Here is a 27,083-nt window from a genome sequence, read left to right on the forward strand (position 1 = left end):
GGTTGGTTGACCTTCTACGGCTGTCAACGGGCAAACCTTGATCGAGGTGATGGGTTTCCGACAGCGCGTTTTGACGCGATCTGGCTTTTGTGCCCCGGCATTCCTGCCGCGCGAGCCCGTGGGACCGCAGGCGACGCGCGAAACTCTGGTCGAGGCTCCGGAACAACAGCACATTCCGCACGGTCGCCCATGTGCTCGACCTCTCTGCGTTCCTCCCGCCCGTCCCTCTCCCTCTCCTTCACCCCGTCGCTCGCTTATACCAGGACTTTGCTCCTCGTCGCTCGTTCGGTCGTCGCCTGAACCCTTGTCACTCTTTCAATCTCCCAACTTTCAGACGTCCTCCTCCCCCGTTCGACCTCTTCCCTCCTCAACCATGTCCATCAAGACCTTCCTCCTCACCCTCGCCGTTGCGGCTCTCGCCTTCGGCCCGGTCAACGCCGCCCACACCAAGGGTCAGTCGACGTCTCCTTCTCCTTCGCGACCTCCCTGTCGTCTCTCTTCCGCGTGATGGTCCGAGATCGTGCCTCAACACGCGTCGAAGCGGGTCCCGCACCCGACCGACGCGTATCTGCTATGCTGCCATGCGATAGTCGAACCGATCTGACGCGTCTTGCCTTGTCCGCTTCGCAGGTCCGGCGTCGGCTGCTCTTGCCCGCCGCGCTGCCGCCGCCAAGGCTCTTGAGCGCCGCATCGTCACCGCTGGCAAGGGTGTCACCCCGGCCACTGGCGAGTACGCGTACAACACCAAGTTCATGAGCTCGAAGATCGCTCAGACCGCCCGCCGCTTCCGCTGCGGTACCGGTGCGTGACCTGATCTCCTGGTCGCCCTTGTCGAGCACACCCTGACGCGTGCACCTGTACCACAGCCGCCGTCTGCGAGCGCCGCGCCCCGCCCCAGGTCCCGAACGCCGTCAGCGTCTGCTACCGCGGTCGCTGCGAGTTCCGCTGCGACGACGGCTTCGCCCCGGACCCCAACTCGGACCTCTGCATTGCCTCGGCTAGCACCTGCGGCGCCACCACCTGCCAGGTTCCCGACAACGGTTACGCGACCTGCAACGCCGACGGTTCGTGCAACGTTCAGTGCAACGAGCCGTACACCCTCGCTTCGTCGCTCCCGGGCAACCAGGGCACCTTCGCTTGCATCGACCTCAGCGGTGATGCCCAGAACTGCGGTGCCCTCAACAACGTCTGCCCCCCGTCGTGTACGTGGCCACTCGCGCATTGCAAAACGTCGAAGCTCTCGACCGAGACTGACCTTTCTCGATTTGCGTTTTGCTCTCGACAGACAACGGCCTCGGTGAGCCCATCTGCCGCCGTGGTGCCTGCCGTCTCCAGTGCCCGCCCAACGGTGTCCTCCGCCGCGCCGACAACACCGAGTTCCCCTTCTACTGCTACACCGGCGAGTCGTCGCTCTGCCGTGGCGACACGGCCTGCAACGTCTCGGCCTAAGCGGCACCGGCAGCGTAGGGCCGTCTTCTCGGCGCCGTCGCCGTCGTCTTCGGCCCGCCAATGGTCGTCGCCGCCGTCGTCGCGCAGCCAGGGACGTCCCGCCGTTGTTGTTTGCGCTTTCGTGGTTTCGTTCTCTCCTCTCTTATCCCTCATGACCTAGTACACGATCTGTGACGCCCACCCTCTACATCTTTATTCTCCACTCGGCATTCCCCCCCTCTCCCTCTCCGGTGTTTGTATTTAACCAAGAGTTGGCGCGTGCGCTCCCCTTTGCCCGCCCTCATTTTACCCTCTCACTCTAGACTTGCTATGCCTTTCCTGCTGACCCCTATCCCGGGTCGCGTGCGAACGAGTGCAAGCTGAGCTTCGACTTTCCTGCGTCGACCTGACTAGCGAGATTAGAGTCCCGCCGGGGTGACGAGGAGCAAGGAGACTCTGTCTCGCGTGGACGGGCTGGTGCGCTTGCAGCCACTCGAACTGGACGTGCTCGACTAGATGGGCAGGCGTCACCCTGGACCGGCGAGCCCGACAGCCGGATTTTGCTGTTCATCAGTTGTCGCGGAGCGGAAGAACGCGTCGTCCTCTCTCCTCCGCTCCACTCGCTGCCTTCTTCAGAGCCAGAGCAGGGATGGCAGACCTGCTGTACACGCTGCGAGACCGGCTGCAGGACCCGGCGATCCCGTGGAAGACGGTCCTCGTCGGGTCGGTGGCTGCCAGCGAAGTGTTCGAGACGTACATTGGGTGCGTGCGCCGCTCGAGTGCTGCTGCGGTGGTTCGTGGTGCCTATGAAGAGGGGGTTTGGATCAGCGCTGGCCCTCTTCATCCCCGATGAGCTCGGCGGCCCCACCTCCTCGTCGTTGCCCCTCCGAGCTGGCGTTCTGGCCTGCACACGTCATTCAGTCGGGCAGTCGAGCCCACGCACTATCGTACTGACCTTCGACTTGACCGCCGCCAGCTCTCGTCAGCGCCCCTACTTATCTTCGGTCCTCTACCCGACCCTTCCGGCAGCACTCAAGCCCTACCTGACGGCGTCCGATGCACACGACACGTACCGCAAGTCGCAGGCGTACGCCCGCCACAAACTCAACTTTGGCTCCGTCCTATCAACCATCGACCTCGCGCAGACGGCAACCCTGCTATCTGGTGTCTCGGCGCCCGTCGTCTCCCCCCTCGGCTTCGACGTTCGCACGAGAGACTGGACGCTCCTCAAGGGCTTCTGGGACGCCGCGGCTCTCGTCCCAGGTGCAGGCGCGAGCGAGATCAAGCAGTCGATGGCGTTCGTCGCCCTCATGACGGTCGTCTCGTCAATCCTGAGCGTCCCGACGAGCTACTACCGCAACTTTGTCCTGGAGGAGAAGCACGGCTTGTGCGCTGCGTTTTCTAACCCACCCCCCAATGTCGCTGACCGAACCCTCCACGTGCAGCAACAAGATGACCCGCGCAACCTTCGTCAAGGACTTGTTCAAGAGTCCGTTTCCTCGACTTGCACGAGATGATCACGCGCATACTCACAACTTCGTCATTCAGGTCTTTTCGTGTCGATGTTGCTCGAGGTGCCGCTCGTCAGTGGGATCCTCAAGATCATCCACTGGGCCGGCCAGGATGCCATCCTCCGCATCGTCTCGTGGACAATCGCCTTCATCTTTGTCGTCCAGCTCGCCATGATCTTCGTCTACCCTTACTTCATCGCGCCTCTCTTCAACAAGTTCACGCCGCTCGCCAAGGACTCGCCCGTCTACCCGCGGGTCGAGGCGCTCGCCAAGCGTCTCAACTTCCCGCTTGCGAGCGTCTGGGTCATCGATGGCTCGACGCGCTCGTCGCACTCCAACGCCTACTTCTACGGGCTGCCCTTCCTCAGCAAGAACATCGTCATCTTTGACACTCTGCTCGAGAAGTCGACGCCGGAGGAGGTCGAGGCAATTCTGGGTGAGTCTCTCCGTGCATGCCCCGCTTTTGAATCGACGCTGACATTTTCCGCAGCTCACGAGCTCGGGCACTGGAAGGGCTCGCACATCGTCTATCTCCTCGGGACCAGCCTGCTCCAGGTCGCCTTCTCCCTCTCGACCTTCTCCCTCCTCCTGACGAACCGGCCACTCCTCTCCTCGTTCGGCTTCCACGCCCCGCTCAGCGAGAAGCTCCTCCACCCGCTCTCGCACTCGACCGGCCCGACGATCATCGCCCTCTTCCTCGCGTCCGCGCTCTTCACCCCGCTCTCGGCCTTCCTCAAGTTCCTCACCAACACGCTCACGCGCCGCCTCGAGTACGACGCCGACGCGTTCGCTGTCAAGCTCGGGCCGAGCTACGCGCGCAACCTGAAGAAGGCGCTTGTCACCATTCACGAGAAGAACTTGGTGCGTCCCCGTCCGCAGCCCTGCGACAGGATGAAGCGCTGACTCGTGCATCGCGCAGGCCGTGTACGCTGTTGACCCGGTTTACTCGGCGTACAACCACAACCACCCGACGCTGGTTGAACGACTTGAGGCGCTCGACGCCGGTCTCGACAACTCGGGCGAGAAGAAGGTCGAGTAGGCGAGCATCGTGCAAATGCAAAGCATCTCCTTCTGTTCGGGTCCGACCATGAGAACGTCGACAATGCCGACGATGATAATAGCACGAATGAAGCGAACAAAGGGATCAAGCTAAATGTGCGGTGGGAAATCTACAGCTGCTAAGCGAGACATGCGAGGGGTATACAGACACACGTACAAGCGCGACCTCCGCGTCCCTACTCCAGGGACGGCGCCGTCGAGCCCAGTCCCGCGCCCTGACTCGAGCGGCGCAGCATCGCACCGAGCCTCTTCGGGTCGCTCGACAGCGGCCTCTGCCTCCTCGCCTCGTCCTCGGCGCTCGCGCGCCCCTCGCTCGACAGCGGGCCGCTCGCCCCGGTGTGCGACTTGGAGCGGTTGAGGATGAGCATGCTCAGGCGGCGATTGGCCGCGCGCGACTCGCCGTCGTCGTCCTCGAGCGTGGTCAGGCCGTCCTCTTCGTCGTCCGAGTCGAGGCCCTTGTTGCCCACCGGGCGGCGATAGCTCGTCGGTGCCGGAGCGGCGCTCGTCGCTGCGCGCTCGAGGCGGTGCGCGTGCGAAGACGACGAGCTCGGCTCCGAGCGGCCCGAGTCGCGCGAGGCCGTCTTGCGGTGTCCGAGCGCCGAGCTCGAGCGCGTCTCGATCGTCTCGATCGCGGCCTTGACCTTGCTCGGGTGCTGCAACGGGACGAGCGGCGGGCCGTCGTCGAACGAGGGATTGAAGCCGAGCGAATCGCGCGAAGGGCGCGAGGACAGCGCCGACTTGACCGGGCGCAGGCTCTGCTGACTCGGGACCTTGCTCACCCGCTTGTTCGACTCACGCTCACGCTGTTGCGCTTGCGACTGAGTCGGGAGCTGCGCATAGGCCGACATCGGTCGCGACTTGGTTGGCGTGTGCTGCCGGGCCGACGAAGAGCGCGGCACGGCGCCGCTGCCGCCCGAAGCCATGTTTGCCTGAAGCGCAACCGCCGAAGGAATGACCATGCCAGGCTTGACCTCGCCCGGCGCACCCGTCGCAAGCGTCGACGAGCGCCGAATCTGCTCCGACTCGGAGCGCCGGTGCGCCTTGCTCGGCGACGTGCGCCCGCCGGCGACGCTCTTGCGCTTCTGCGCCGAGGTGCTCGGCTCTGGCGCCGCGCCTCCGCCAAAGACGAGCGCGCCGACGCCGTCGAGGTCCATCAGCGACTCGCTCGCGCGCATCGACGAGTCTGCGCGCGGCTCGTACGCCGGCATAGGCGACCCGACCGCGTTCCTCGAGGGCGGGGGCGAGGCGAAGAAGAGATCCGGCTGCGCCTCGGGCGACAGCGGAGTTGGAAGGACCCGCTGTGTGAGAGGGCGCGAAAGCTGCGGCGCCGCTTGCTGCCGGAAGGGGATGCGGGCAGGCGCTTCGGTGAGAGGTGCGGCGGACGAAGTGCGCGGAGCAGGAGGGAGAGGCGGACGTGGGGCAGACGAGGGCGCAGAGAGAGGGGCATTATTGTAGACCGGCGGCGAGTCGTACGAGAAGAGAAGGTTGCCGGACGGGCCACGCTCGGGCGTCTCTGGCGCGGATGCGCGCGTGAGGACGGTGCTCTGCTTCTTCGGCGAGACCTGAAGACGCGAGGGCGCGGCGGGAAGGTCGACGGCAAAGGTCGGCGGGCTGTCGCGGTACGGCTGGTCGAACGGGTTCGACTGCGGCGGTGCGTGGCGCGAGTAGTACCGCTCGCGGGCGTCGCCCGTCGGGTACCGCTGCTGGTCCAGGGCGGGAGGCGGGAAGAGCTCTGCGTCGGTGACCTCGCCCTTGACGTACTTGTCGGCGAGCGTCGAGTCGCCAATGCGAGCCGCGCCGAGCAGCGCATCGTAGTCGACCTTCTTCTCGTCGCGCAGGATCTCCTCCTCGTCCTCCTCGTCGAGCGCGCTGTGCAAGCCCATGTACGCCCCGACCCCGCCCATGTTTCCCGCGTCGACCTGCGGCGAGTAGACCGACGGCGACGGGCAGTCGCTCGGCGGCGAGTGGCCCGCCCCGCTGCGCGCGCCAAAGCGCCCAAAGATCTTGTCGCTCAGCCGCGAGCCGTACGACGTCGTGCTGCGCATGCTCGCGCCGCGCTGCAGCCCTCCGCCACCGCCCCAGCGCTGGGAGGAAGAGCCCATGCCCCAGACGCCCGCGGCGAGGTGCTGCCCCCGTGACGGGGCCTGCGGCGCAACCTGACCCCAGCGCGGAAAGTCGTGCGTCGACGAAGACCGCGACGGCGGGACGAACGGCGCATCGCCGCGCTGCTCGGGCGTCGCGTGCGAGACCGAGAGGAACGGCACGTCGGGGCGGTCCTCGCGCTGTGCGCTGCCGCCCTTGCCCGCGCCGCCAAACATGCCGCTCCAGCGCGAAGCGGGCTTCTCGTCGTAGTCGTCGGCGCCGCCGGCCCACTTCTCCGACGCGACGAGCCCGCCCGTCTCGTCGACCTCGTCGCCGTCCTCGGGCGCGCCGCGGCGGCTCCGCCACGTCCCGCCCCACCAGCCCGTAACGGCGCCGACGGGGTCGGTGAAGGGCGTCTTGGGTTCGCGGCTACGGCCCCAGTACTTGCCGTGCGTGCAGGCGAGGAGGAGGAAGAGGAGGAGGATGGGCACGCCGACGAAGACGGGGATGAGGTAGGTGATCTTGAAGGACGAGCCGCCGGAGGAGGAGGACTCGCTTGCGTTCGAGACGGGGAGCGCGGTGCCGGACGGGTTCGAGTATCGCGAGACCGTGGCGTATTTGTTGAACGAAGACGACGAGTCGCTCGTCGTGCTCGATGTCGTGGATGCAGATGAGCGAGAGCTCGTCGTAGTGGTCGTCGCCGAAGACGTTGTCGTTGAAGACGACGACGAGGTCGGAACGGTGGTCGTCGTCGAGCTGCTCGACCACACGGGCGTCGTCGTCTGGCTCCAAGCAGGCGTCATGCTCGTCGTACTCGACCACGCCGCCGCGCTGGTCGTCTCGTCCCACTCGTCGGCCGCCGCGCTCGTCGTCGTCGCATCCCACGTCTCGTCTGACCCCTCATCCCAGCTGCTCTCGTCCGCCGTCCAGCCTGCAGCCGAGGTAGTCGCAGCCGCTTCGCCCGCCGGCGTCCACGGCGTGTACAGGCCGTTGTCGTATGTCGCCATGCTGCGCTGTTGATGGGTGTGGGCGAGGCACGGAAGCCAGAGGTCAGCTCGCATGCAGAACGAGGGGGTGCGGAACAGACGCACAAGGGGCAGATGGCGAGTTTGCGAGTCTTCAAGCGGTGTGCTAGACTTTACAAGCGCTCTGGGGAAGCGAAGCGGGCGCGAGAGCGAAGTGCGGGAGAGAGCGAAGCGAATGTTGGGTGAAAGGTCTCGTCGACCTCGTTTGCGATCGACCTGAGACACGCGACAACGACGTCAACGCCTTCTCATCTGCCGCTCAATGGCACAACAAGGCGGGTATTGCGAACGAATCAGGTCTTGCGAGCAGACTAAAGAGACCGCACAAAAAGCTCGGAAATGAGGAGCACGAGGGGGCCGGGGACTCGGAATCTTGGCTGCTGTTTGTTTCTTGGTTGACAGCATGAGGCGGTTGAGCATACTAGTAGCAGGTGCGTGCGCTGTAGACTAACCGGTTGGGCTTGTACCGGAGCGAGCCGAGGGCTCGAAAAGGCAAGCTGGAGCGGTGGGAGGCGGCTTTCGATCCCGACGCTAGTTCTCCACCACTCTGGCAGGACCCTCGCTGACAAATGCTCAAGATGAGCGAGCCTTGTCGGCTACACACGAGGAACTCGCGAAGAGCTGCGGCGGGGTGAGCCGAGATGCAGGAGGGACGAGATGGCTGGAATCGGCCGGACGGCTTCTGGACAGCGCGTTGTGGTATGCTCAGCAGTGTCATTGTGGCAGACCGACGAGATATGAGCGCTATCAACTGGCACAGATGGTCTCGTGAGCGCTCCAGCGAGGCGAGGAGAGCCCTGCTCGGTTGCGAGAGGTCGAGACAGCGGCGAGAGGCGGCGAATGGTTCGCCAGCTTCAGGTAAGATACCGGTACTTGTACGCAGCACCCAGTAACGTGTAGCAGGCAATCATGAGCGGTTACTTGGGCGTGTAGCGACCTCATCAGTCTCGCAAGCGAAGAGGAGGGCGGCGAGAGCAGCAAGACAGCGGGGCGCAGCGAGAGCAGCGGCAGGCGAGTAAGCAAAGTCTCAGAGTCTCTCCCACGGTCTCTCTAGCCAGCACAGACGAGCGAGCGGGCGAGGTCGTGGCCAACCGCTGACGACGGCTCTCGCCTTGTCCCCACTCGCTTCGACACTCAGCATGGGCTCGCGGAGGTACGACAGCCGCACGTACGTCCTCGCCGTCCTCTCTAGACCCTGCCCAGTCTTCGAACGCGGTCCCGAGGTGCTGTATCCGCTGTGCTCCCCCGCTGACGACTCGCTCCCGGTCTCGACCCTCGTCCTCGCCTTCCACGCTCCCGTGCGACTCTGTGCAACTCTGACGACCGCACACGAACTGTAAACTATCCACGAGCAGCACGATCTTCTCGCCCGAGGGCCGCCTCTACCAGGTCGAATACGCCCTCGAGTCCATCAGTCAGTCCCGCGCCCTCGCACTCAGCGTCCTGCTTGCGCTCGCTAGCCGCACCACGCTGGCGAGCGCAGGCTACCACGTGCGCGGAGCGCGACGGAGAGGCGTTGCTCGACTACAGGACGGCAACTGGGACGCGCGTGCGCCTTTGAGTCGGCGGACGGCAGCAGGCTGCGGTGCCATGCTTGCCGTGCCGTGCTTCCTGGGGGATGCAGCAAAGCAGTATTTGCATTTGGAGTCTCCGTCAAGCGGCCTGCTGACGCTGTCTTCGTCCTCCCACAGGCCATGCCGGCACGGTCGTAGGCATCCTCGCGCCCGGCCCGTCCGCCAAGCCCTTCACCGCCTCGGCCGAGTCCACCGACGCCATGGCCGTCGACGACCCGTCTTCGTCGGGCGCAAAGGCAGAGGCGAGCGGGAGCGCGACGGGCACGTCGACCCCCGCGGCGGGGACGACGACACAGTCCGAGGCGAGCAAGAAGAAGGAGGAGGAGGCGCGCGCCGAGCGTGAGAAGAAGTACCCGCCGCCGCACCGCGCGGGCATCGTCCTCGCCGCCGAGAAGAAGGTCACGAGCAAGCTGCTCGAGAAGGACAAGGGGAGCAGCGAGAAGCTGTTCCTCGTCAACGGGTTCGCTCAGATTCGCTCTCTTGTGCTGGACACACGGAGGGAATGCTGACACCTTGCTCAACCGCAGCAACGTCATTACCGGCGTGGCAGGATACAACGCCGACGCCAACTCGCTCGTCTCGTACGCCCGTAACGCAGCCCAGGTGCGTCTGAATGTGCGCGACGCTCAGCGAGCGCTCTCGCTGACCTCGCATGACTCGCGCGCGCAGACTCACCTCGCCGCCTACGACGAAGACATGCCGGTCGAGCAGCTCGTGCAAAAGCTGTGCGACCTCAAGCAGGGCTACACGCAGTTCGGTGGTCTGCGTCCGTTCGGTGTCTCGTTCCTCTTTGCCGGGCACGACCCGCACCACGCGTTCCAGCTGTACGCGTCGGACCCGTCGGGCAACTACAGCGGGTGGAAGGCGACGTGCATCGGCGCCAACAACTCTACGGCGCAGAGCCTCCTCCGGCAGGACTTTAGGGACGACATTGGGCTCGACGAGGCGATTGGGCTGGCGCTCAAGGTGCTGAGCAAGACGATGGACTCGACCAGCCTCGACTCGGAGAAGCGTGCGTCGAAGACCTCTTCCGCACTCGCGTTGATCCGCGCTTTATGCGCGGTGCATTGCTTTACGATGAACTTCGTTCTCACACTTTTGCTCAATCCCGCAGTCGAGCTTGCGACGCTCACGGTCGACGAGGCGACCGGCCTGCCGTTTGCCAAGATCTTCAAGCCGCACGAGATTGACGCCGGTCCGTCTCTTTCCTCTCTCTTCACGTCTTTACGCTCTCGGTGCTGACAAGCTGGGGCGTCACGCAGCGCTGGAGAAGGAGGGATTGGCAAAGAAGCCGGAGGGTGAGGCGACGCAGGCCATCCCCTGAGCGGAACTGCCGCGCGCCGCGTCGCCGTTGCGCCGCTCACCTGCGTCCGACGAGGGCAGCCGTAGACGAGTGGTGCAAGGAACGCGCCGCCGAATGTACAGCATGTTCCTTGCACTCGGTCGCCGCCCCGGTTTTTCGCGCTTCTTCTCCTCAGGCGCATCCCTCGGCTCCCCCTGCTTCGCTGTTCCTTGCAGTCGGGGCCGTCCGAGCATAGCAAGAGAGTGGCTTATGAGCCAGTGCTCCTCTCGCGTGCGACGGGGGACTGCGGAACTCGCCATGCGGCGTGATCGCCTCGAACAAGCTTTTACGGCTCCCATGGGCCATTGCCTGCGTGAGCGACAGCGACCAATGTGTGGGCCGCAGAGTGAGCCGCAGCGGGACGAAGCCGGGAGTCGGAAAATCCGAGCGAATTCGCCAACGGCCAGGATGCGCACGCGCAAAGATGGTCCTTGCACCGCCTCAAACGCCTTTCTTTGGACCCGGGGATGGAGGCGAGATGACCACACGCAGCGAGGCACGCGATCATCAAGCAAAGGGGCACGAGCGCGTCGAGGCGTGTTTGTTGATGGGCGCGCAGGGGTTGCCGCCCTCTCCTGGCTCGCTCGCCTGCTCTGGTGGCGCAACACTACCCGTATATACTGGCAAACGGTCTGTAGAGCAGACTGCTGCAGTCGAACGAGCCGCAGAGAGCGAGAAGCGGGCGCGATCGCCTGTCGAGTGCCCCGCGTCCTTCATCCAACAATTCGGGCTGCTTCCGCGCGCCGGCCTGTGTCCCTCGCCGCTCGCTCCCTCACCGCGCCGCCCTCTTTGCCCCGCTCGTGCTGCCGCCCGCTCGCCTCTGTCGCTCTTTACCAGGAATCTCGTCTCGCCGTCTGTCGCTGCTGACCCGCTCCACCCACGCTCGTTCATCCCTCTCGCCCTCGCCTTCCGCGCGCCCGCAACACACAACATGAAGACGTCCGTGGCGCTCTCGGCTGCGGCCCTCCTCGCCTCGACCGCCGCCGCCTCGGCCGCCGTGCACGGCAACCCAGACCGCCAGGCCCTCCACCGCCGCGGCGCTGACCGCCTTCACCGCCGCACCAAGCGTGAGTTTCTGTTTTCGGCCCACGCGACGCAGAGGACGCGACGCGCATTTCGGGTCGCGTGCGTGCTGGACGAGGCGTACTGACGACGTCTCTGCGTGAATGCTGGGTCGCTCGGGAGTATAGGCCAGGGCAACGCTGGTGCGTACCACCCGCAATCAATGCGCGCACGCGCCTCCGTTCAACCGCGAGCTAATTCCGGGCCTCCTCCGCAGCTCTTCTCGCCGTCGCTGGCGCCAGCTCCGAGGCTGCTCCGGCTGTTCAGTCGTCGGCTGCTCCTGCCGCGCCGGCCACGACCACCCAGAGCGTCAACACGATCGCCATCTGGTGGGCCGAGGACAACTGGGAGGGCGCCTGCGGCGTCACCATCACGTGCGTCCTATGCGCCGTCTGACTGCTCAATGTGCAGCTACTGACAGTCTATCTGCAGTGACGACGCCAACATTGTCGGCCTTCCTCTCGGCCTCTTCCCGAACGCGTTCGAGAAGACGGAGCTCTGCGGCCAGACTATCACCGCTACTAACCCGCAGACCGGTGCCAGGTGCGTCTTACGGAACTGGGGAAGGTGTGTGGTAGCGGCGCTGACGCGGATCGGGGCCGGGCAGCATCACCGCAACCGTCGTCGACGGCTCGGACCGCGATGCCTACACGACCTTCTCGAAGGGCGCGTACTCGGCGCTCGGCGGCAACCTCGACACGGGCATGCTCGCCGTGACCCTCACTCTCACCGAGGAGGTCTCGGCCGTCGCCGCCAACGTCCTCGCGTCCTTCTCGTCCTCGTCGGTCGCCGCCGCCGCGACCGCCGCCCCGGTCTCGGCGTCCGCGTCCGCTGCGGTTGCGCCCGCCGCCACGACGCCCGCCGTCGCGTCGGTCGAGAGCGCCAAGGTCGCCGTCGCCGTCTCGTCGTCGGTTGCGCCCGCGACGACCACCGCTGCGCCCGTCTCGACCGCCCCGGCTGTCGACACCGCCGCTATTGCTGCAGCCAGCAAGGCTTCTGGTACGTCTAGTCGATACGACTGAGTGAACAGCCGAGTCTGACGGTCGTTGGGAACGTACAGCTTCTTCTGCTGCCGAGGCCGCCGCCGCTGCCGCCCAGGCTTCCTCGTCCCGTGCTGCTGCCGCTTACCGTGCGTTGCGCGCCCCTCGATCGGATACGAGGTCCTGACCGCGAGTTGGATCCGCAGAGTCCGAGCAGGCTGTCATTCTTGCTGCTTCCAAGGCCGCCGCCGCAGACGCCGCCTCGTCTTCGTCCGCCGCCGCTGCTGGTGGGTGCGGTCTGTTTGCCTTCGAGTACAAAGTGTTGACAATGGCGCTGCGCAGCTGCTTCGTCCAAGGCCGCCCAGGAGGCCGCCGCTTCGTCCCGTGCCGCCGCTGCCGCCGGTTCGTCTCGGTCTCTGCGATCTCCTCGAACGCAAACGTACTGACACTGGTGCATTCTGACAGCTTCGTCTGAGGCTGCTGCCGAGGCTGCCGCTTCCTCGTCCGCCGCCGCCGCCGCTGCTGCTTGTGCGTCTCTGTCATCAACGCTCCTCCTCTCGCACCTCTCACCTTCGAGGCATGCGTCCACAGCTTCGTCCAAGGCGGCCGCTGCTGCCGCATCCGCTTCGGCTGCTGCTGAGGCTGCCAAGAAGGAGCAGGAGCAGCAGCAGTCGTCCTCCTCGGGTGGCGGTCACGTCTACTCTGGCGGCGTGCGTTCTTCCCCGTCTACTCTCAATCTGAACCCTCGCTGACGCAATTCCATGCTGCAGTACGCTACGTACGTCTTACGCTCATACATCGAATATACTGGGACCCGCACAGCTGACTTCATTGAAACCCTTGCAGCTTCTTCTACCGTACGCTCTCTCTTCTTTCTTTCTTCGCCCTGCCGGTTGCTGACGCTGTAACCACCTTGCAGAGAACGGTGTGGCAGGTAACTGCGGAACTGTCAGCCAGGACTCGACCTACCTCGTCGCTCTCCCGACCGCGTGCGTTCCTCCTCCCCGTTTTCTTCGCAGCTAGGCCATTGGACCGCTCGCGACAAGTGGCACACTGTGGCTGATGCACACCCGCTTTCGCGTGGGATCGGTCGCCAACAGCACCTACGACAACGGCTCGCACTGTGGCCAGACCGTCCGCATCACGCGCACGTCCACGGGCAAGACGATCAACGCCAAGGTGATGGACAGCTGCCCCACCTGCGTGAACAACGCGTGCCTGGACCTCAGTGTTGGCGCGGTACGTCCAGAAATCTCGCTCCGTCGTCCTCAGCAGGTCCCTGCTTCGTTCCCCCCTTCAAACCTCGTCTTCCTCCCTTCCTACAAGCCTCTGCGCCTTGCTGTGACTGGAATGTCCTTCCACGTCTTCGAGCAAGTTCCCCTTGTTCCGCCAGCTCCCCATGCCCTCGCGCTTCTTCCACTCGTCCCGCCATTCTTCCACGCCCTCGCAATTCTTACCCCTCGTTGTTTTGCCGTGTCGGCTCTGCCGAAGCTACCACAAGAGCTTACTTACACGTTATTTCCGCCGCGCAGTTCAACGCCATCGCCACCGAAGAGGAGGGCATGGTGCGTCGTCAAAACCCTTTCGCCTGCATCTCCTGCTCGGAGCTGACCCGATCCTTGATCTCGCAGGTCGACATCACCTGGGAGTTTGTCTAGACGACCAGCATCTCTCGCGATACCCTGCTGCTCGATTGCGGCCTCTACACCCTCATGCCCGCTGACGACCTTTGTTCATCACCACACCTTGGCGAGTTCTTCTCCTTCCTCGTGTTCTTTGACGAATGCCACCTTCTCTTTCTCTTCTCTGTTGCTCTCATCCCTTGCTACGAGCCGGCTCGTCGGGAGACCTGTGCTTCCCTCGTCGGCGAGAAGGTCTCTGCGCGGCCCGCCCTCCGAGGACGCGCTCACACCCCGACACCGATCAGTGGCGCGAGATAGTTGTCCCACCTCGAATGGAGGAACGGAACTCCGGTCCTTGCAAATGAAGCGGGCCTGAGAGAGGGAAAAGACGGCGGCTTAGCGGCGGCAAGCCGTCTCTCGATCGCGTGCGCAGAACTTGGCGGACCCTCGCTCTGAGCGGCAGGCCCAGAGAGCAAAAGGGGACCGCGCGAGCGACAGTAGGTGATGACCTCATCCGCTGCAAGAGCCGGCGTACTCGCGTCGTCCTTGAAGGCGCGCGTCCTTCGACCTGAACAGGCCAACAAGGCGGCGGGGGAGATAAAGATCGTGCGGCAGACCGCTTGGCTGCCCACCCCGTCGCTCGGCTCGCCGCCGAGACAGGCGGGCCTCCTCGCTGGCCGCGCTTTCCTCGCATCCTGAGCGGGCCCACGCTGTCGCAGGGGCAGATTGGGACCCTGCAAACCCGACGTTTTCCTATAGACAGCTGTGCGCTATCTTGCTTGCCTTGTCCGCGCTGCACGGCATCCTCAGCTCCGCACGATGACATCCGCACGGCTTCGCCGACTGCTTCCTCGCCATACCGCAGCGGGAGCTGCGCGGAGGCGAGCCGGCTCGCGTGCGCAGACTGCAGCCGACAAGCTTTGCTGTGCACAATGACCGTGGGGTCCCTGACGGACCGGCGCCAGCTTGAGACATGCCGTCCTTTTGTTCTCCTCGCCTTCTCGCACTCTCCTTCACCGGCTCCGCGCCGGCGGCTACGGGTGCGGAGTGCTCCGTATTTCTCGATCAGGTAAGACGTGCTGCATCTCTCGAGAAATGGGGCTGGCTTTCTTGGGCCCTTTGTCCTGGAGCGTCGCGGAGCTTCTCGTCGCCGTCTGCGCTTCGTCTGCGCCGCTCTGCTTCTGCCTGCTTCTGGAGCCTGTCGCTCAGGTCTTCTTCCGCTGCTCGCGTTGCTTCACGACGGTGATCCCCAAGTGTTACCGCTGATACGGCTCGTCCAGGTCAGTCTTTCTCGCAGGCGTGGAGCGATAAGCGAGCATGGCTGACTGGGGCACGTTCGAGCAGCATGAGCTACGACCAGTACATCAGCTTGCCGGCACCGCCCGACTTCTCCTTCGAGCCACCGACGCCCATCTCTGCGTTGCAAGCCACACCTGCGGCGACGACGCCGATACCCATCTCGAGGCCCGCAACCGGCTCTCGCGCATCCTCTCGCAGCTCTACGCCCGCCCTCAGTCGCAGCAACAGCGCACGGCACCAACCGTACGGCTACTCGCCCGCATCTTTCACCGAGCAGCCGCTCCCGCTCTTCCGCCCTCCCTCCGCCGCAGGCGTCAGCGACCGCAGCGACTGGGAGAGCGACTTCAGCGCGGCCTCGTACGATTTCTACTCGTCGTCTGTCGGCTCGCTCTACACGCCCGCCTCGAGCTACGACTTGCCCGTCCCGCCGCCCCTGCCTCCCGTCGACTCGCCGTACGTTTCCGACAACAAGCCGCGGATCGGCAAGAATGGCAAGCCGGTAAAGTCGCACTCGCGCAAGACGGCTCCCGGGCACATCAAGCGCCCGCCCAACGCCTTCATCTTGTTCCGCTCGCACTGCTGCTCGACCGATGCCGACTCGGATGACCCTTCTCGGCCGGACCCGCCCGGTACGCAGCAGGCGCGCGCACTCGCCGCGTACGAGATCAACAAGAGCCAGCACATCTCGGTGATCGTCAGCCAGGTGTGGCGCGAGCTGTCGAGCGAGGACAAGGCGTATTGGGAGGACCGCGCGCGCGAGGCCAAGGAAAAGCACCAGCGCCTTCACCCGGAGTACCGCTACCGGCCGCAGCAGCGGCCGAAGGAGGCGCAGCGCCGCCGTCGCAAGCCCGACACGGTGGAGTCGCGCGAGACGCGCGAGGCTTGCCATGCGGTCGCTCGCAGAGTCATCGAGACGGAGCGAACGACAACGGGCACGCCTGCGCCAGACCTCCTCGTCAACCCACGGAACGTCGTCCCGTCGGGCTTGCCCGAGCCCGCCGGTGTCTCCCTCGACGAGGCGGCGACGGCAGAGGAGCGGGCGTTCGAACTGGCACCGGCGCCGAAACGCAAGCCTCGAGCAAAGAAGGCGGTCAAGCCGAAAGTGCCCAAGGCGACCAAGGCGACCAAGACGTCGAAGGCTAAGACGACCAAGCAGACGTCGTCCGATGGCATCATCCTTCTCGAGCTTCCCGATGAGAAGGCCACGGCAACGCCCACGTTCTACGCTCCTCGTTCTTTCCCCACCCGGCCCCATACGGCGTCCGACTACGGCGATGCAGAGTCGCTGCAGCACCATGGCGACTTCTCCGCTGTCGCATCCACTGGTCACTTCGCTCGCAGGACGAGCCAGATTCGCGCCGAGGCCTACGGCTCAGCGGACGCAGTCGACCAGTTTGCTTTCATGGCGCAGCTCGAAGCCCACGTTGCTCACCTGCCGATCGCACCGGCGCCGTCCTCATACGCCATCGACCCTCGTCTCGCTTCCGCGCCTTCGACTCGCCCTTCCACTGCCGTCACCCATCCTACGTTTGATCCGGCCTATACCGTCGGCACTCTGGCGGCTCCCGACTCGACCGCGGTAGCTCCGCCGCACTCGTCGGCAGGTCTCTCGAGTGAGGTCGTCAGTCCACGCAGCGCCGCGATCGAGCGCATGCAGAGCTACACGCTCGGCGGGCCGCCCGCCGTGGCACCCGAGCCGGCAATCGCCTTCACGTCGCCTTTCGGGCCGGCACCTTCTGCGGCAATTCCTCATGATCCCGACATGCCCGCTCGCATGAGCGGCCGCCGCGACAGCCATTTCCCACCGCACCTGTCGCTTGACGCGCTCAAACAACGTCGCGGTACGCTCCGGCCTGGCGAGGTCAGCTCTTCAAGTCGCGGCGACCTCATGCTCATCTCGCCGCACACGACGACGTTCAACGGCCGCCGCACCTCGCTCGGCTGGAACGCAAGCGTTCGCCGCCTCAGCGTGCAGGGCGACAGGGCGCCGGAGGGAGGCTTGGCACCTCTACCGGCACAATCGTTCGCGCGTAGCTCGCTCTCGGCGGGTGTCATCTCGGCGAGCGAACCGTTCGAGGCTTTCACTTTCCCGCAGGAGATGCTCGCCAACCTTCCGGTCGAGGACCCGGACGTCACGGCCGAGTTCTTTTCCCAATTCACCCAGCCGGCGCCGCTCACGGGCATTTTCGGCTCTCCTGACGACGAGCTGAGCCGCCCCTCGACGGCGAGCAGTCAGTGGTCCGACGTCGAGGACCAGCGCCTCGACTTCGAGCTCCCGGCGGCCTACCTCGAGAGGCGGCGCTCGACCATCGTCGCGAGCAAGCTGTCGCCGGTTTACTCAAGCGGGGCTGCTTCGCCCTCTTCGGTTCCCTCCGCCTCCGCACCGCAAGGCTTCCACGTCGGCTCGACCGACTTCTTCGTTCCGCCTGCGTCTGCGCTCTCGACTGCGGCCAGTTCGGCCGTCGTATCGCCTGTGCTTTCTGAAGCGCCGGTTGGCAATCCGTCTGTTTACGGTGTCGCCGCCTTCGGTTCGCCCGACTGCGCGCCATCGTACCACCCGCAGCAGCACTACACAGTCGACCAGCTCCTCACCGCGACGTCCGACAAGCTGTTCAACTTTGCGCCCGCTCCTTCGCCCGCCTCGTCGCAACAGCCTGATTTCGTGCCGACGAGCGAGGACGACTGGCTCGCCGCCTCGACTGCGGCAATGGCCGTCGACGCGAGCGCGACGTCGATACGCGGCGCCGCACTCGAGGTGCTGCACGAGCATCGGTCCCGCCAGCAAGGATCGGCTTCGCCGCAGGTCCCGCAGGACTTCACCTTCGGCTCGCTGCCCGCCGAGGCGCAGCTTCCCGAGCCGCCGCGCGAGGAGTGCAGCTACGTGTTCCTCTCGGCGGAGCAGCTGCAGGATGCCGAGCTTCTCGCCAAGGTCCAGCGGTGCGTCTACCCTCCTCCCTTCCGAATTTCCTCCACTTGGTACAAACGGCTGACCTGACTTCCTTCTGCAGATCCGGCTTCGGCATCGCATTCGAGGCGTCGCCGCCAGTGCATCCCTCGACGCTCGCTTCGCCACTTCTCGCTTCTTCCGTCCCGCACGCTTCTCCCTCTTTCGATCCGCACACCGCTTCTTTCTAGCAAGTCTCCTTACCCGCCGGTGTACATAGCAAAATCACGCCATGGTCACTGTAGATTGTCCGCCTCTCGCCCCACTCTCGCTTTCCCCTGTCGTCCTGAGTCCGAGTATCGTCTTGTCGTCCCCTCTCATCCGCTGGTCAAAGTAAAATGTGCTTATCGTTGGCTCGAAGTCGCGAGCCTTTGAAAGAGCGAGGGTCTATTCCAACCGACAACAGGCGGGCGTTCGCACGAAAACACAAAGAAGGGGCGACGAAACAGAAGGAGCGTCGGCGGAAGAATACAGGACGGCAGGGCACGATGCAAGATGGAGCATCCACCAACGGCTCAAATCTCGGGCACGGGGTACGAGCGCGACTCGTTCCCGAAGCCCTGCACATGGTACGGGTAGTTGCGCGAGTCGACCGTCCCGCCCTCGCCCGAGTGGTACGCCGAGTCGTAGTACGACGTGCGTACATCGCGCGAGCCGGACGCCGGCGCCGCGAACGAGCCCTTGCCCTCGCCCTCGGCGCTCGAGTCGGTCGAGCCGTCGGTGCGCGCAGAGTGCGGCGCCGCGGCGAGGTACGGCTGGTGCTGCTGGTACCCGCCGCCCCAGGCGCCGCCGGCGGCGGGACTGCCGTAGGGGCTGCCGGCCCCGTAGGCGCTGTGCGGGTAGCCCGCGTAGGGGTCTTGCGGGTAGCCGTAGCCGCCGTAGCCTGCGCCGTAGCCGGGGTACGGCGCCGTGCCGTCGCTGCCCTTGGACTCGCGCGGGTCGTCGTCGATCGCCATCTTGCCGTCGGCCTTCTTGACCTTTTCGACGGGCATGCCCTCGCTCCGCCGGCGCTGCGCCTTGTCGCGCCGCCAGAGGTAGAAGAGGAAGCCGAGCAGGACGGCGGCAATCAAGCCGCCGATGGTGCCGCCGACGATGGCGCCGATGTTGGGAGTGTCGTCTTCGTAGTAGGCGGGAGGCGCTGCTGACGCAGAAGGTACCTGCTGCGTCGCGACGTAGGAGGCTGCACGAGGTTCGCGTGAGCATGACAATGCTCGAAGACAATCGGTAAGTTCAGTCAGGGCGCACCTGGATCCGTCGGCACCGTCTCGAGCCAAGTCGAAGAGACGAGATAAGGGTAGTAGCTGCGCGGGTTTGAGAGGTGAGCACTCGGTCCTGACTGTCGGGCGTGAGCAGCGGGCACGACGAACCCAAAGCGCGAATCCTCGCCAATCTGCCACAGCGTGACATTGTGCCGTCCGTACGCCATGGAGCCGCTACTGTAGATGACCTGCAAGCCCTGCGAGTAGCCCGAGCTGTCGTACAGGTCGATCGTCTGCGAGATGGCACCGTCGTCGACCGTGAGCTGGCACAGCCCGCGGTCGCCCTTCTTCTCGGCGAGGTACGAGAAGGCGACGCCGACAAAGGTGAAGGTGACAGCGGCGTCCGAGTAGTTCGAGTAGGCTGCGCAGCAGGTGTGTGCGGTCAGCACTGGCTTGCGTGAACAGGACAGGCAGTTCGACGGGCGAGAACATACCTTGGTACACGCCGTTCTCGGTATCTGACCGCCAGTTGCTGTACCCTGCAGCGCGAGAAGAACAGGGTCAACAAAGGAGCTAAGGTCTGGGGACGGCCCCCGCCACACGAGACGATGCGACGCACATCGGAACTGGAGTGAATCTGACGACACGTTGTTGATCTGGGTGCCCTCGGGCGCTGCGCTGGCGGGATGGGCGCGGAGGACGAGGACGAGCGCGAGGAGGAGCGGGAGGAGCGCAGAGGGGATCACGGCGAGTGCGGGTGGCCGGAAGCGCGTGCGGGCCATTTCTAGTGTCTGTGCACGCCCTGCACACCAGTCCAGCCCCGTCAGAGCCGCGCAAAAGAGCGAGAATGGAACCGGACTCCGTCGCGCGATGAGCGGCTTCGACAGCGACGACGCGCGGGCAGGCTGGACAGGGCGTGCGAGACTCACAAGCGTCGCACTTGGGCTCTCGCGCGGTTGCCGCCTCTTTCTGCGACGAGTGGCGACGGGCTGAGCGCACGCGCCTTCAACGCTGCGCTCTCCGCTTGGGGCCACCACGATTGACGCACACTCTCGCTACGCAGGCACGCAGGGCACGAGGAGGATGCTATTGCGACAACAACAGGGCCTGTCAAAGCCGTCCGACGAAAGAAGCCAGATTCATACAACGCCGAAAGGCCGAAGAAGCCATGCGCTGGCCATGCCAAAGGAGGAGAAAAAGGACCCTAGGACACCTGCCGATTACCGTCTCCGTCGGTGGATGATTGCGCGAAAGCGTGCGCCTAGATCTCGGGCACGGGGTACGAGCGCGACTCGTTTCCAAAGCCCTGGACGTGGTACGGATAGCTGCGCGAGTCGGACGTCGCGTCGCCCGACGCCGACGGCGATTCGTAGTACGCCTTGCCGCCGCCGCTCGACTCGGCCGAGCCGCTCCCTGCCGAGTGCGGCGGCGCAAAGTACACGGGCTGCTGCTGATAGGCATGCGGCGGTGGCGACGGCAGCGCGTGGTGGGGGTGGTGGTGCGGGTAGGCCGCGTAGCCCGACCCGCTCGTGATGCTCGAGTCGCGCGCGTAGGCCGTCTGCGGCGAGCCGCGCACATAGGCGTACGGGTCGTGCGGGTACCCGCCAGGGTAGCCGGGCCAGCCGCCCGCGCCGCCGCCGTGGTAGCCCGCAAAGGGCGCGCCCGCCTCGCTCGCCTTGGACGCCCGCGGCTCGTCGTCGATCGCCATCTTGCTGTCTGACTTCTTGACCCTCTCGACCGGCGCGCCCTCGCTCCGCCGTCGCTGCGCCTTGTCGCGCCGCCAGAGGTAGAAGAGGAAGCCGAGCAGGACGGCGGCGATGACGCCACCGATCGTGCCGCCGACAATGGCGCCGATGTTGACGCCATCCCCGCCAGAGTAGTAGTAGGGCGTCGCTGAGGCGGAAGGCGGAGCCTCCGTCGCGAGGTACGCGGCTGCATGCGAAGCGCAATTCAGTACGGCCTGCAAAGACCAGACCTGACGACTCGTCGTACCTGGATCAGTCGGTACCACCTCGAGCCAGGTCGACGTCGCAAGGAAAGGGTAGTAACTGGAGACACGGGCGCAGGATGGTAAGCCTTAGAGGAGCGAGTCGCAATACGGAAGTGAGCTTACCCGAGTCGTGCGTCGGGCCCGATCTGCATCAGCGAGACGTTGTGCCTGGCATACTGCAGCGTCCCGCTCGTATAGATGACCTGCAGGCCCTGCGAAAAGCCGGTGCTGTCGTACAGGTCGATCGTCTGCGAGATGGCGCCGTCGTCGACCGTGAGGAGGCACAGGCCACGGTTCGGCCGCTTCTCGGCGAGGTAGGAGAAGCCGACGCCGACAAACACGAACGAAACGGCGGCGTCCGACTCGTTCGAATAGGCTGCAGAGGGAAAACGACGGATCAGCCACGAACGTAGAGTGAGCCATTCCCAAAATAGACTGCAAGACGAACCCTGATAGATACCGTCCTCGGTGTCTGACCGCCAGTCACTGTACGACGGGATCCCTGTGGAGAAGAAGAGAGAGCTGTCAGCCGGCAGACTTGGCGAAACTTGAAGCAAGCTGATCATGGACGGGCCACGCACAGGTAAAGTTGCTCGACTCGGACGAGATGTTGCGCAGAGTTGTGCCAATCTGGGCAGAGACAGGCGCCGGTGCCCACAGGAGCGCAAGGACGGCTAGGAGCAGAGGCGCCGCAGAACCGAGAAGGGCGGCGCATGCGGACCCGCGGAGAGAGCGGCGCATCCCGATGGTGCGCTTGCCGTCTGTAGAATTCGGGAACGTCAGCTCGAGGCTTTGGACGACTGCCATGACCTTGTTGAGGCAGAGGCAGCTGCGCAATGCCGCTCATATCGCGCGAAGCAGGCATTCGCGGCAACCCATTCGGAGCTGGTCGAGTGCAAGAGCACTTGTACTCTGTATGGACCGCACAAAGAGCCACAACATTGTGCACCGTCGAGGCAGACCCGTCACGAAGAGTCCGAGCGAGAGGTAGGTCCGAAGAACAGCCTCGTCGCCTCGAGACCCGGTCGGACATGCCGAAGGCGCAAGAGACGCACACGTACAGTCTTGCGCAACAGCCGTTGCGCCCTTGCGACGATGCCGGCGGTACCGAGAATTGGGCGCCTCCGCAGCTTGCGGCTGGCAGTGGTGGCGGTGCGTGCGGACGGGCGTAGGCAGTCAAGGCGCGCACGGGCAAGCTGTACTGCTACCGGGCAGTCCTGCACTTCGCTCACCCGAGCAGCGCGAGTGCGAGTGCGTGCGAAAGCTTCGTCCCTCCAGCTCCACCGACCGACAGAGGGCCCGGCCCAGACTCTTTCTCCCGTCGGCTCCTGCTGAGGTCTTGACAGGCTGTACGTGCTTGGAACATTGCTTCAACCGGTGCCACGCGTGTCCGCCAGTCTCCCATGCTGTTGCCGCTGGCCTGCGCGCCGACTCACGCGAACAAACAACAATGGCTTCGGTCCACATCGTGACCTCGCGCGCTGGTCCTGGCGTGCGTCAAGCCCGCATACAGGCCCGGTGCACTCGTGGAGTGAAGCTCAGTGCCCGGCGAGTCGTTGTCGGGTTCTGTCACCGCCGCTGGCGCTCTTGCGAACGTCCTGGGCCCGCACTCTCGCCTCTTCCGTTCGTAAAGCCCCTCTGCCTCCATTCCGTTGATCCAATCTACATAACGCTGCGTTCTTTGGCTGCTACCGTGACTTCCCAATCGAAGTTGGCCGTCAGTGCGCTGCTCATCCTCCCGAGCGGTCACCAATCTTGACCCATCTCGCTGCTTAGCATTTTCCAAGCGTACGCAAAGCGTGTGAAATTCATGCTCTCGTTTGGCCACGAAGCAAGGCTGGGCACATACTCGACGCCCGACATTGACGAACGTGCTTTCGCGGTCGACTTCCTCACTTCGTTCCGAGACGCACCATCGCATACAGCGACTGCGACTCCGGTAGCGCCGCTTCGACACGCGCATCTACTTTACACCGGCCTTCTCCCGTCACGCACCTCGCCGCTCCGAGCCTGCCCACGTCGGTCAAGTCGCGCGAGCCTTGCTCCTAGCTTCTTCGCCGACAAGCGCAGCCGTACAGATCGTGCGAGACGCTGCACGAAACCCGAAGCGGAGATCGCACCCCTCTGGCGTGCGGGACCCGGAGTCGGAAAGTGCGCGTCGGAGGGAACACAGATCGTCACACCCGCATGCAACCGTCTTTCGCGGCGGAACTTGTCTTCCGCGTCGTTGCAGATTGTCTCTGCAGCGGCTCGCGGACTCGCGATGCGGGAGTGTCGTGCCTCGGAGCGTGGCCGTTGAAGCCTTGCAAGGGCGGGCAAAGCAGAAGAAGGTCGCGAGCCGGTTTCATTTCGATGCGACACGCTCGCGTGGCCTTGTCCCGTGCTGCGCGCGAAGCAAGCCCGGGCGATCGTCTTCTCGTGCTCGGCGAGTCGGCGATCGGACGACTCGGCGATAGGGGTGTCAGGGTTCGAGACGAGCACTCGCGCATGCAGCGACTGAGGACGAGCACACGACGAAGGGTGCGAAGGCAGCGGCGGTCGCCGGGTTGAGAAGGTCACCGCTTTCAGCTCGCGGGTAGCGCACTCGCTAGCATGCCGGCCGGGACGCGTTGAGAGGGTACGATTTTGCAGCGACACGTCGGAAGCTGATGCTCGAAGGACAGGCCGTCGACCAGCGTCTCAAGGGAACTTCTAGGAGGAAACAGCAAGGGGTGGCAAACGACCTGGGTACGCCCGATATATGCAAATGGGATGTGGGACTTCTCGAACAGAGCGGAAAGGATATGAGAACATGCTGGTGAGAAACCATGAGGATGACGGCGTATGAAGACATGCGGCGAGAGATGAACATGGATGCCGATGAGTGGATGAAGGGAGAATGGAATGATGAGTGTTGCGGGTATGGACAAGAACGATGAGGATGATGCAGGGTATGTGCATGCTGGCGAAGCTGAGGACCGGGCGCGGTGGTTTAGAAGGTCATGCCGCGGTGCAGGCGGACCCTCGGCGCGACGGGCGCCTCGTGAGTCGACGCGGCCGCGACCTGCGCAGTGCGCGCCGACCCGGCGGGGAGCTCGGGCGATTGGGGCAGGATGGGAGTGAGCGGGAAGAGGCGCGAGTGGCGGCGGTTCTGGCGGACCATCGGCGACGTCGGCGAAGATACAGGCGACGCGGCGAGCGGCATGTCGGGCAGCGATGCGCGGTGCTCGTAGAGCTTGCTCGAGGCCATCGGGCCGGAATGATTCTCGACGCCGGCGTACGACTGAGCGCGTGAGATGCGAAGCGGCGCCAGTGAGGGGCGCGAGGTCGGGTACGGGAAGCTGCCCAAGCCGGGCGAGTGCATCGGCAGGCTGCACCAGTCGTTGCCGGCGGGCTGTGAGAGCGGCGAGAAGAGAGGCTTGCCCGCGCTCGACGTGCGCGACATGGGTGCGCTTGCCGAGACAGGGAAGCTGCCCAAGGTTGGCGACGACGCGGTCGAGCGGGAGCGCGCCATCTTGACAGCGCGTTGATCCATGGCGCCCTCAGCGAGGGACATGCGACGCTGGCGGTCTTCAACCTGGCGCTGAGTCTCGACAGGCGACGACACGGAGCGCGACATGGCAGCACCCGAGGGACGCGTGTAGGGGTGAACGCGTGTCGGCGAGGGTGCACGCGGTGCGCGGGCGAGCGGCGCCGACTGGGGCTGCGAAAACGCCGAGAAAGAGAATGTCGCGGGAATGGCGGGCGACGGCGCGTCCGTGTAGATCGACAAGGTGGAGGAGCGGCGCGAGAAAGTGGGCGCTTTGAGGTCCGCCTCGCACGTCGGCGTCGTCGCAGCCGAAGAGGACGGAGACGGTGTCGCTGCCAGCGAGGAGAAGGCGTCCGACGACGTGGTCGAGTCGGTGTAGAACGGCGACAGGTTGGACGAGCCTGGCCGCGGCGCGAAGTAGTCCTGCGTCTCCTCCTGCGCGGAGGTCGCGCAGCTCAAGGCGAGCCCCGTGAGCGCCGTGACGGGCGTGTCGTCCATCTCGTAGCCGATGAGACTCGACGAGTCGGACTCGGCCGCCTCGTTCGCGTCGTCGTCGAAGCTGAACCCCTGCGCGAGGTGGTCCGGGTGGATGAAGACGCCCTCGAGAACGACGTCGCGGCGGTCCTCGCCTGCGCTGACCGCGCCGAAAGAAGCGTTGCGCGCCATAGCCATGGTTGCCATCATGCTGAATGCCAAAGGTCGGAAGCTGGGCACATCAAAGCCGTGGCACGCGAGGAGGCGAAGGTCAGCTCTTGCTCGCGAGCGCGCGCTCGCGCGGCCATACTGAGCTGAATCTGCGTACCTGTACTGAAGATGCAGGGAGAAAGATGCACGAGTCGACAACGAGCAAACGTGACGACCGGGTTCGAGGGTGGGTGAATGTGCGAGAGGTTGCCGAGCGTGCGAGAGATACGACGGCGACGGAGAGAGGCGGATGGGCGAGAACCGAACCCAGAGAGTCAGAGACCTGGCGCAGTTGGCGGCGGCGGAGGAGCAGAGGAGGACGAGGGAGCAGGAAGGAAAGGCGAAGGTCCGGCGCAGTCGGTGCAGAGTGCGCGAGAAGCGTGGAGCGGAAGCGGGGTGAGCGCCGAGGGACAATCTGGGGCAGGGCGGCCGAAGGGTGTGCGAGAGAGCGAAGTGACAGGCGCGCCTGAGCCCGCCTGCTCGTCTCTCTGACTGCCTGAGGCTCACAGAGAGCAGGAGTAGGCCACCGAGGATGGCTGGCAGGAGTAGCGCACCCCTGGACTCCTCGAGGAGCTTGCAGCAGCACTCCTATCGCTTGTGCCGCTCAGCTGCTTCGTGCGAGCTCCACACATGCACCGATCACTACCCCGCACGGCGACTCTCTGCGATCCGACCCTTCTGCCGACCAGGCCCAGTCCGAAGAGAACGCTCACGTCGCGCCGCGCCCCAGCACCTCCTGGTCTCGCCGAGCACACGGGTTCGCACCGGCGCCAGAGGGCAGCGATCAGCTCTGCGCAGCCCTTCAGCGTCGAGAAGGCCTTGCCACGCTGTGATCAGGCCCGTCTCGTAGCAGTTGCTGCCCTACTGCCGCCTGCCTCTCGACCAAACGGCGGCGCATCACACTGCATACCCTGACTTGGGTGGCTTCTGGAACGCGACCGGACCCGAAAGCGCGCGAGCAGTCCGAACCTGGCTCGAAACAGCGACCGCTGCGTACCTAGGTATCGACAGTCTCCCGGAGGAGGCGATCCTCGACTCCAGCGGGAGGGTCCAGCATTTCACTAGCCTCTTATTGTGAAGCGCCCTCATACTCCACCTGTCCAGACGTTCAGGCTAACCTAGCTAGCCATAATCTGCGATGGCGACCTTCCGAGAGCCCCGTAACGGGGGGCGGTCGCTCATCCGCGCCTGGTTGCGCCTGCAAGGGCCAGCCCCGCAACAACGGTGTCTGAATGTACCGTCCACAGCACGAGCGCATACAAACTTGATCACGGCGCACAGACGATGAGACGAGATTGCCGGCGTGACGAGGAAATGAGCCCATCGCGGACGTGTGATGAGCGTGATGGGCTGCCACGCGCCCTTCGCATCGCTCCTTCGGAGCCCGACCACCGCAGTCCGTCTAAGAAGGATCTGCAGGGCCCTTCTCCGGCAAGCAGCGCCGCCGCAGGGCTGGGTCTCCTCAATGAAACGCACTGCGATATCATCGGGCGCTCCTCGAGCCTCCGCTCGCGAGGCGGCCTCGTTCGCCGAATCAGCTCGGCACATGTGAGCGCAGGAAGGCTCGAGCATAGAACAACCCTCGAAGAGCGAGATACATGAAAGCAAGCTTGTCGCGCTGGAGCCTCGGAGCGCCCCGACGACGGGAGCATTGTCTGAAGAGCCCACCGTCCGCCTGGTGGCCAACTCCTGTGCTGCCGTAGCATGTGGTGTCGCCCATGTGATTCTCCCTAGTTGCTAGGGCGCTGCAGGTGGGGAAGCGGCGCTGCGGCGG

General features: G+C 65.0%; 9 protein-coding genes across 9 annotated transcripts; 5 read left to right on the forward strand and 4 right to left on the reverse strand.

Annotated features, from left to right (window-relative positions):
- Positions 1 to 373: 373 nt before the first annotated feature.
- Positions 374 to 1,449, forward strand: JCM10292_001494 (uncharacterized protein; the record flags this gene model as incomplete). The annotated part of the gene is made up of 4 exons (XM_076649312.1): positions 374 to 452; positions 631 to 801; positions 867 to 1,202; positions 1,286 to 1,449. 4 exons carry the CDS (start codon positions 374 to 376, stop codon positions 1,447 to 1,449), a joined length of 750 nt encoding a protein of 249 aa, XP_076505111.1.
- Positions 1,450 to 2,077: 628 nt separating this feature from the next.
- Positions 2,078 to 3,978, forward strand: STE24 (zinc metalloprotease; the record flags this gene model as incomplete). The annotated part of the gene is made up of 6 exons (XM_076649313.1): positions 2,078 to 2,190; positions 2,405 to 2,815; positions 2,874 to 2,917; positions 2,977 to 3,375; positions 3,430 to 3,800; positions 3,859 to 3,978. 6 exons carry the CDS (start codon positions 2,078 to 2,080, stop codon positions 3,976 to 3,978), a joined length of 1,458 nt encoding a protein of 485 aa, XP_076505112.1.
- Positions 3,979 to 4,174: 196 nt separating this feature from the next.
- JCM10292_001496 (uncharacterized protein) lies at positions 4,175 to 7,087 on the reverse strand (the record flags this gene model as incomplete). The annotated part of the gene is made up of 1 exon (XM_076649314.1): positions 4,175 to 7,087. The coding sequence occupies one exon, from the start codon at positions 7,085 to 7,087 to the stop codon at positions 4,175 to 4,177; it is 2,913 nt and encodes a 970-aa protein (XP_076505113.1).
- A 1,157-nt stretch (positions 7,088 to 8,244) lies between these two features.
- PRE9 (proteasome core particle subunit alpha 3) lies at positions 8,245 to 10,003 on the forward strand (the record flags this gene model as incomplete). The annotated part of the gene is made up of 7 exons (XM_076649315.1): positions 8,245 to 8,273; positions 8,461 to 8,519; positions 8,797 to 9,139; positions 9,207 to 9,282; positions 9,349 to 9,691; positions 9,794 to 9,874; positions 9,942 to 10,003. The coding sequence occupies 7 exons, from the start codon at positions 8,245 to 8,247 to the stop codon at positions 10,001 to 10,003; spliced, it is 993 nt and encodes a 330-aa protein (XP_076505114.1).
- A 949-nt stretch (positions 10,004 to 10,952) lies between these two features.
- Positions 10,953 to 13,721, forward strand: JCM10292_001498 (RlpA-like double-psi beta-barrel domain-containing protein; the record flags this gene model as incomplete). The annotated part of the gene is made up of 16 exons (XM_076649316.1): positions 10,953 to 11,088; positions 11,212 to 11,226; positions 11,301 to 11,457; positions 11,516 to 11,626; positions 11,691 to 12,082; positions 12,144 to 12,212; positions 12,270 to 12,350; positions 12,406 to 12,465; positions 12,529 to 12,591; positions 12,655 to 12,773; positions 12,834 to 12,841; positions 12,910 to 12,920; positions 12,983 to 13,052; positions 13,164 to 13,302; positions 13,596 to 13,628; positions 13,695 to 13,721. 16 exons carry the CDS (start codon positions 10,953 to 10,955, stop codon positions 13,719 to 13,721), a joined length of 1,491 nt encoding a protein of 496 aa, XP_076505115.1.
- Positions 13,722 to 15,030: 1,309 nt separating this feature from the next.
- On the forward strand, positions 15,031 to 18,119 carry JCM10292_001499 (uncharacterized protein; the record flags this gene model as incomplete). The annotated part of the gene is made up of 2 exons (XM_076649317.1): positions 15,031 to 17,921; positions 17,993 to 18,119. 2 exons carry the CDS (start codon positions 15,031 to 15,033, stop codon positions 18,117 to 18,119), a joined length of 3,018 nt encoding a protein of 1,005 aa, XP_076505116.1.
- Positions 18,120 to 18,443: 324 nt separating this feature from the next.
- On the reverse strand, positions 18,444 to 19,909 carry JCM10292_001500 (uncharacterized protein; the record flags this gene model as incomplete). The annotated part of the gene is made up of 5 exons (XM_076649318.1): positions 18,444 to 19,108; positions 19,174 to 19,229; positions 19,296 to 19,548; positions 19,622 to 19,666; positions 19,747 to 19,909. The coding sequence occupies 5 exons, from the start codon at positions 19,907 to 19,909 to the stop codon at positions 18,444 to 18,446; spliced, it is 1,182 nt and encodes a 393-aa protein (XP_076505117.1).
- Positions 19,910 to 20,388: 479 nt separating this feature from the next.
- On the reverse strand, positions 20,389 to 21,858 carry JCM10292_001501 (uncharacterized protein; the record flags this gene model as incomplete). Its single annotated transcript, XM_076649319.1, has 5 exons — positions 20,389 to 21,059; positions 21,120 to 21,175; positions 21,241 to 21,493; positions 21,566 to 21,619; positions 21,699 to 21,858. The coding sequence occupies 5 exons, from the start codon at positions 21,856 to 21,858 to the stop codon at positions 20,389 to 20,391; spliced, it is 1,194 nt and encodes a 397-aa protein (XP_076505118.1).
- Positions 21,859 to 24,088: 2,230 nt separating this feature from the next.
- JCM10292_001502 (uncharacterized protein) lies at positions 24,089 to 25,297 on the reverse strand (the record flags this gene model as incomplete). The annotated part of the gene is made up of 1 exon (XM_076649320.1): positions 24,089 to 25,297. The coding sequence occupies one exon, from the start codon at positions 25,295 to 25,297 to the stop codon at positions 24,089 to 24,091; it is 1,209 nt and encodes a 402-aa protein (XP_076505119.1).
- Positions 25,298 to 27,083: the final 1,786 nt, after the last annotated feature.

The sequence above is a fragment of the Rhodotorula paludigena genome (genome assembly GCF_050403205.1).
Source record: "Rhodotorula paludigena JCM10292 DNA, Rt_paludigena_JCM10292v1_ctg23, whole genome shotgun sequence".
NCBI lineage: Eukaryota > Fungi > Basidiomycota > Microbotryomycetes > Sporidiobolales > Sporidiobolaceae > Rhodotorula > Rhodotorula paludigena.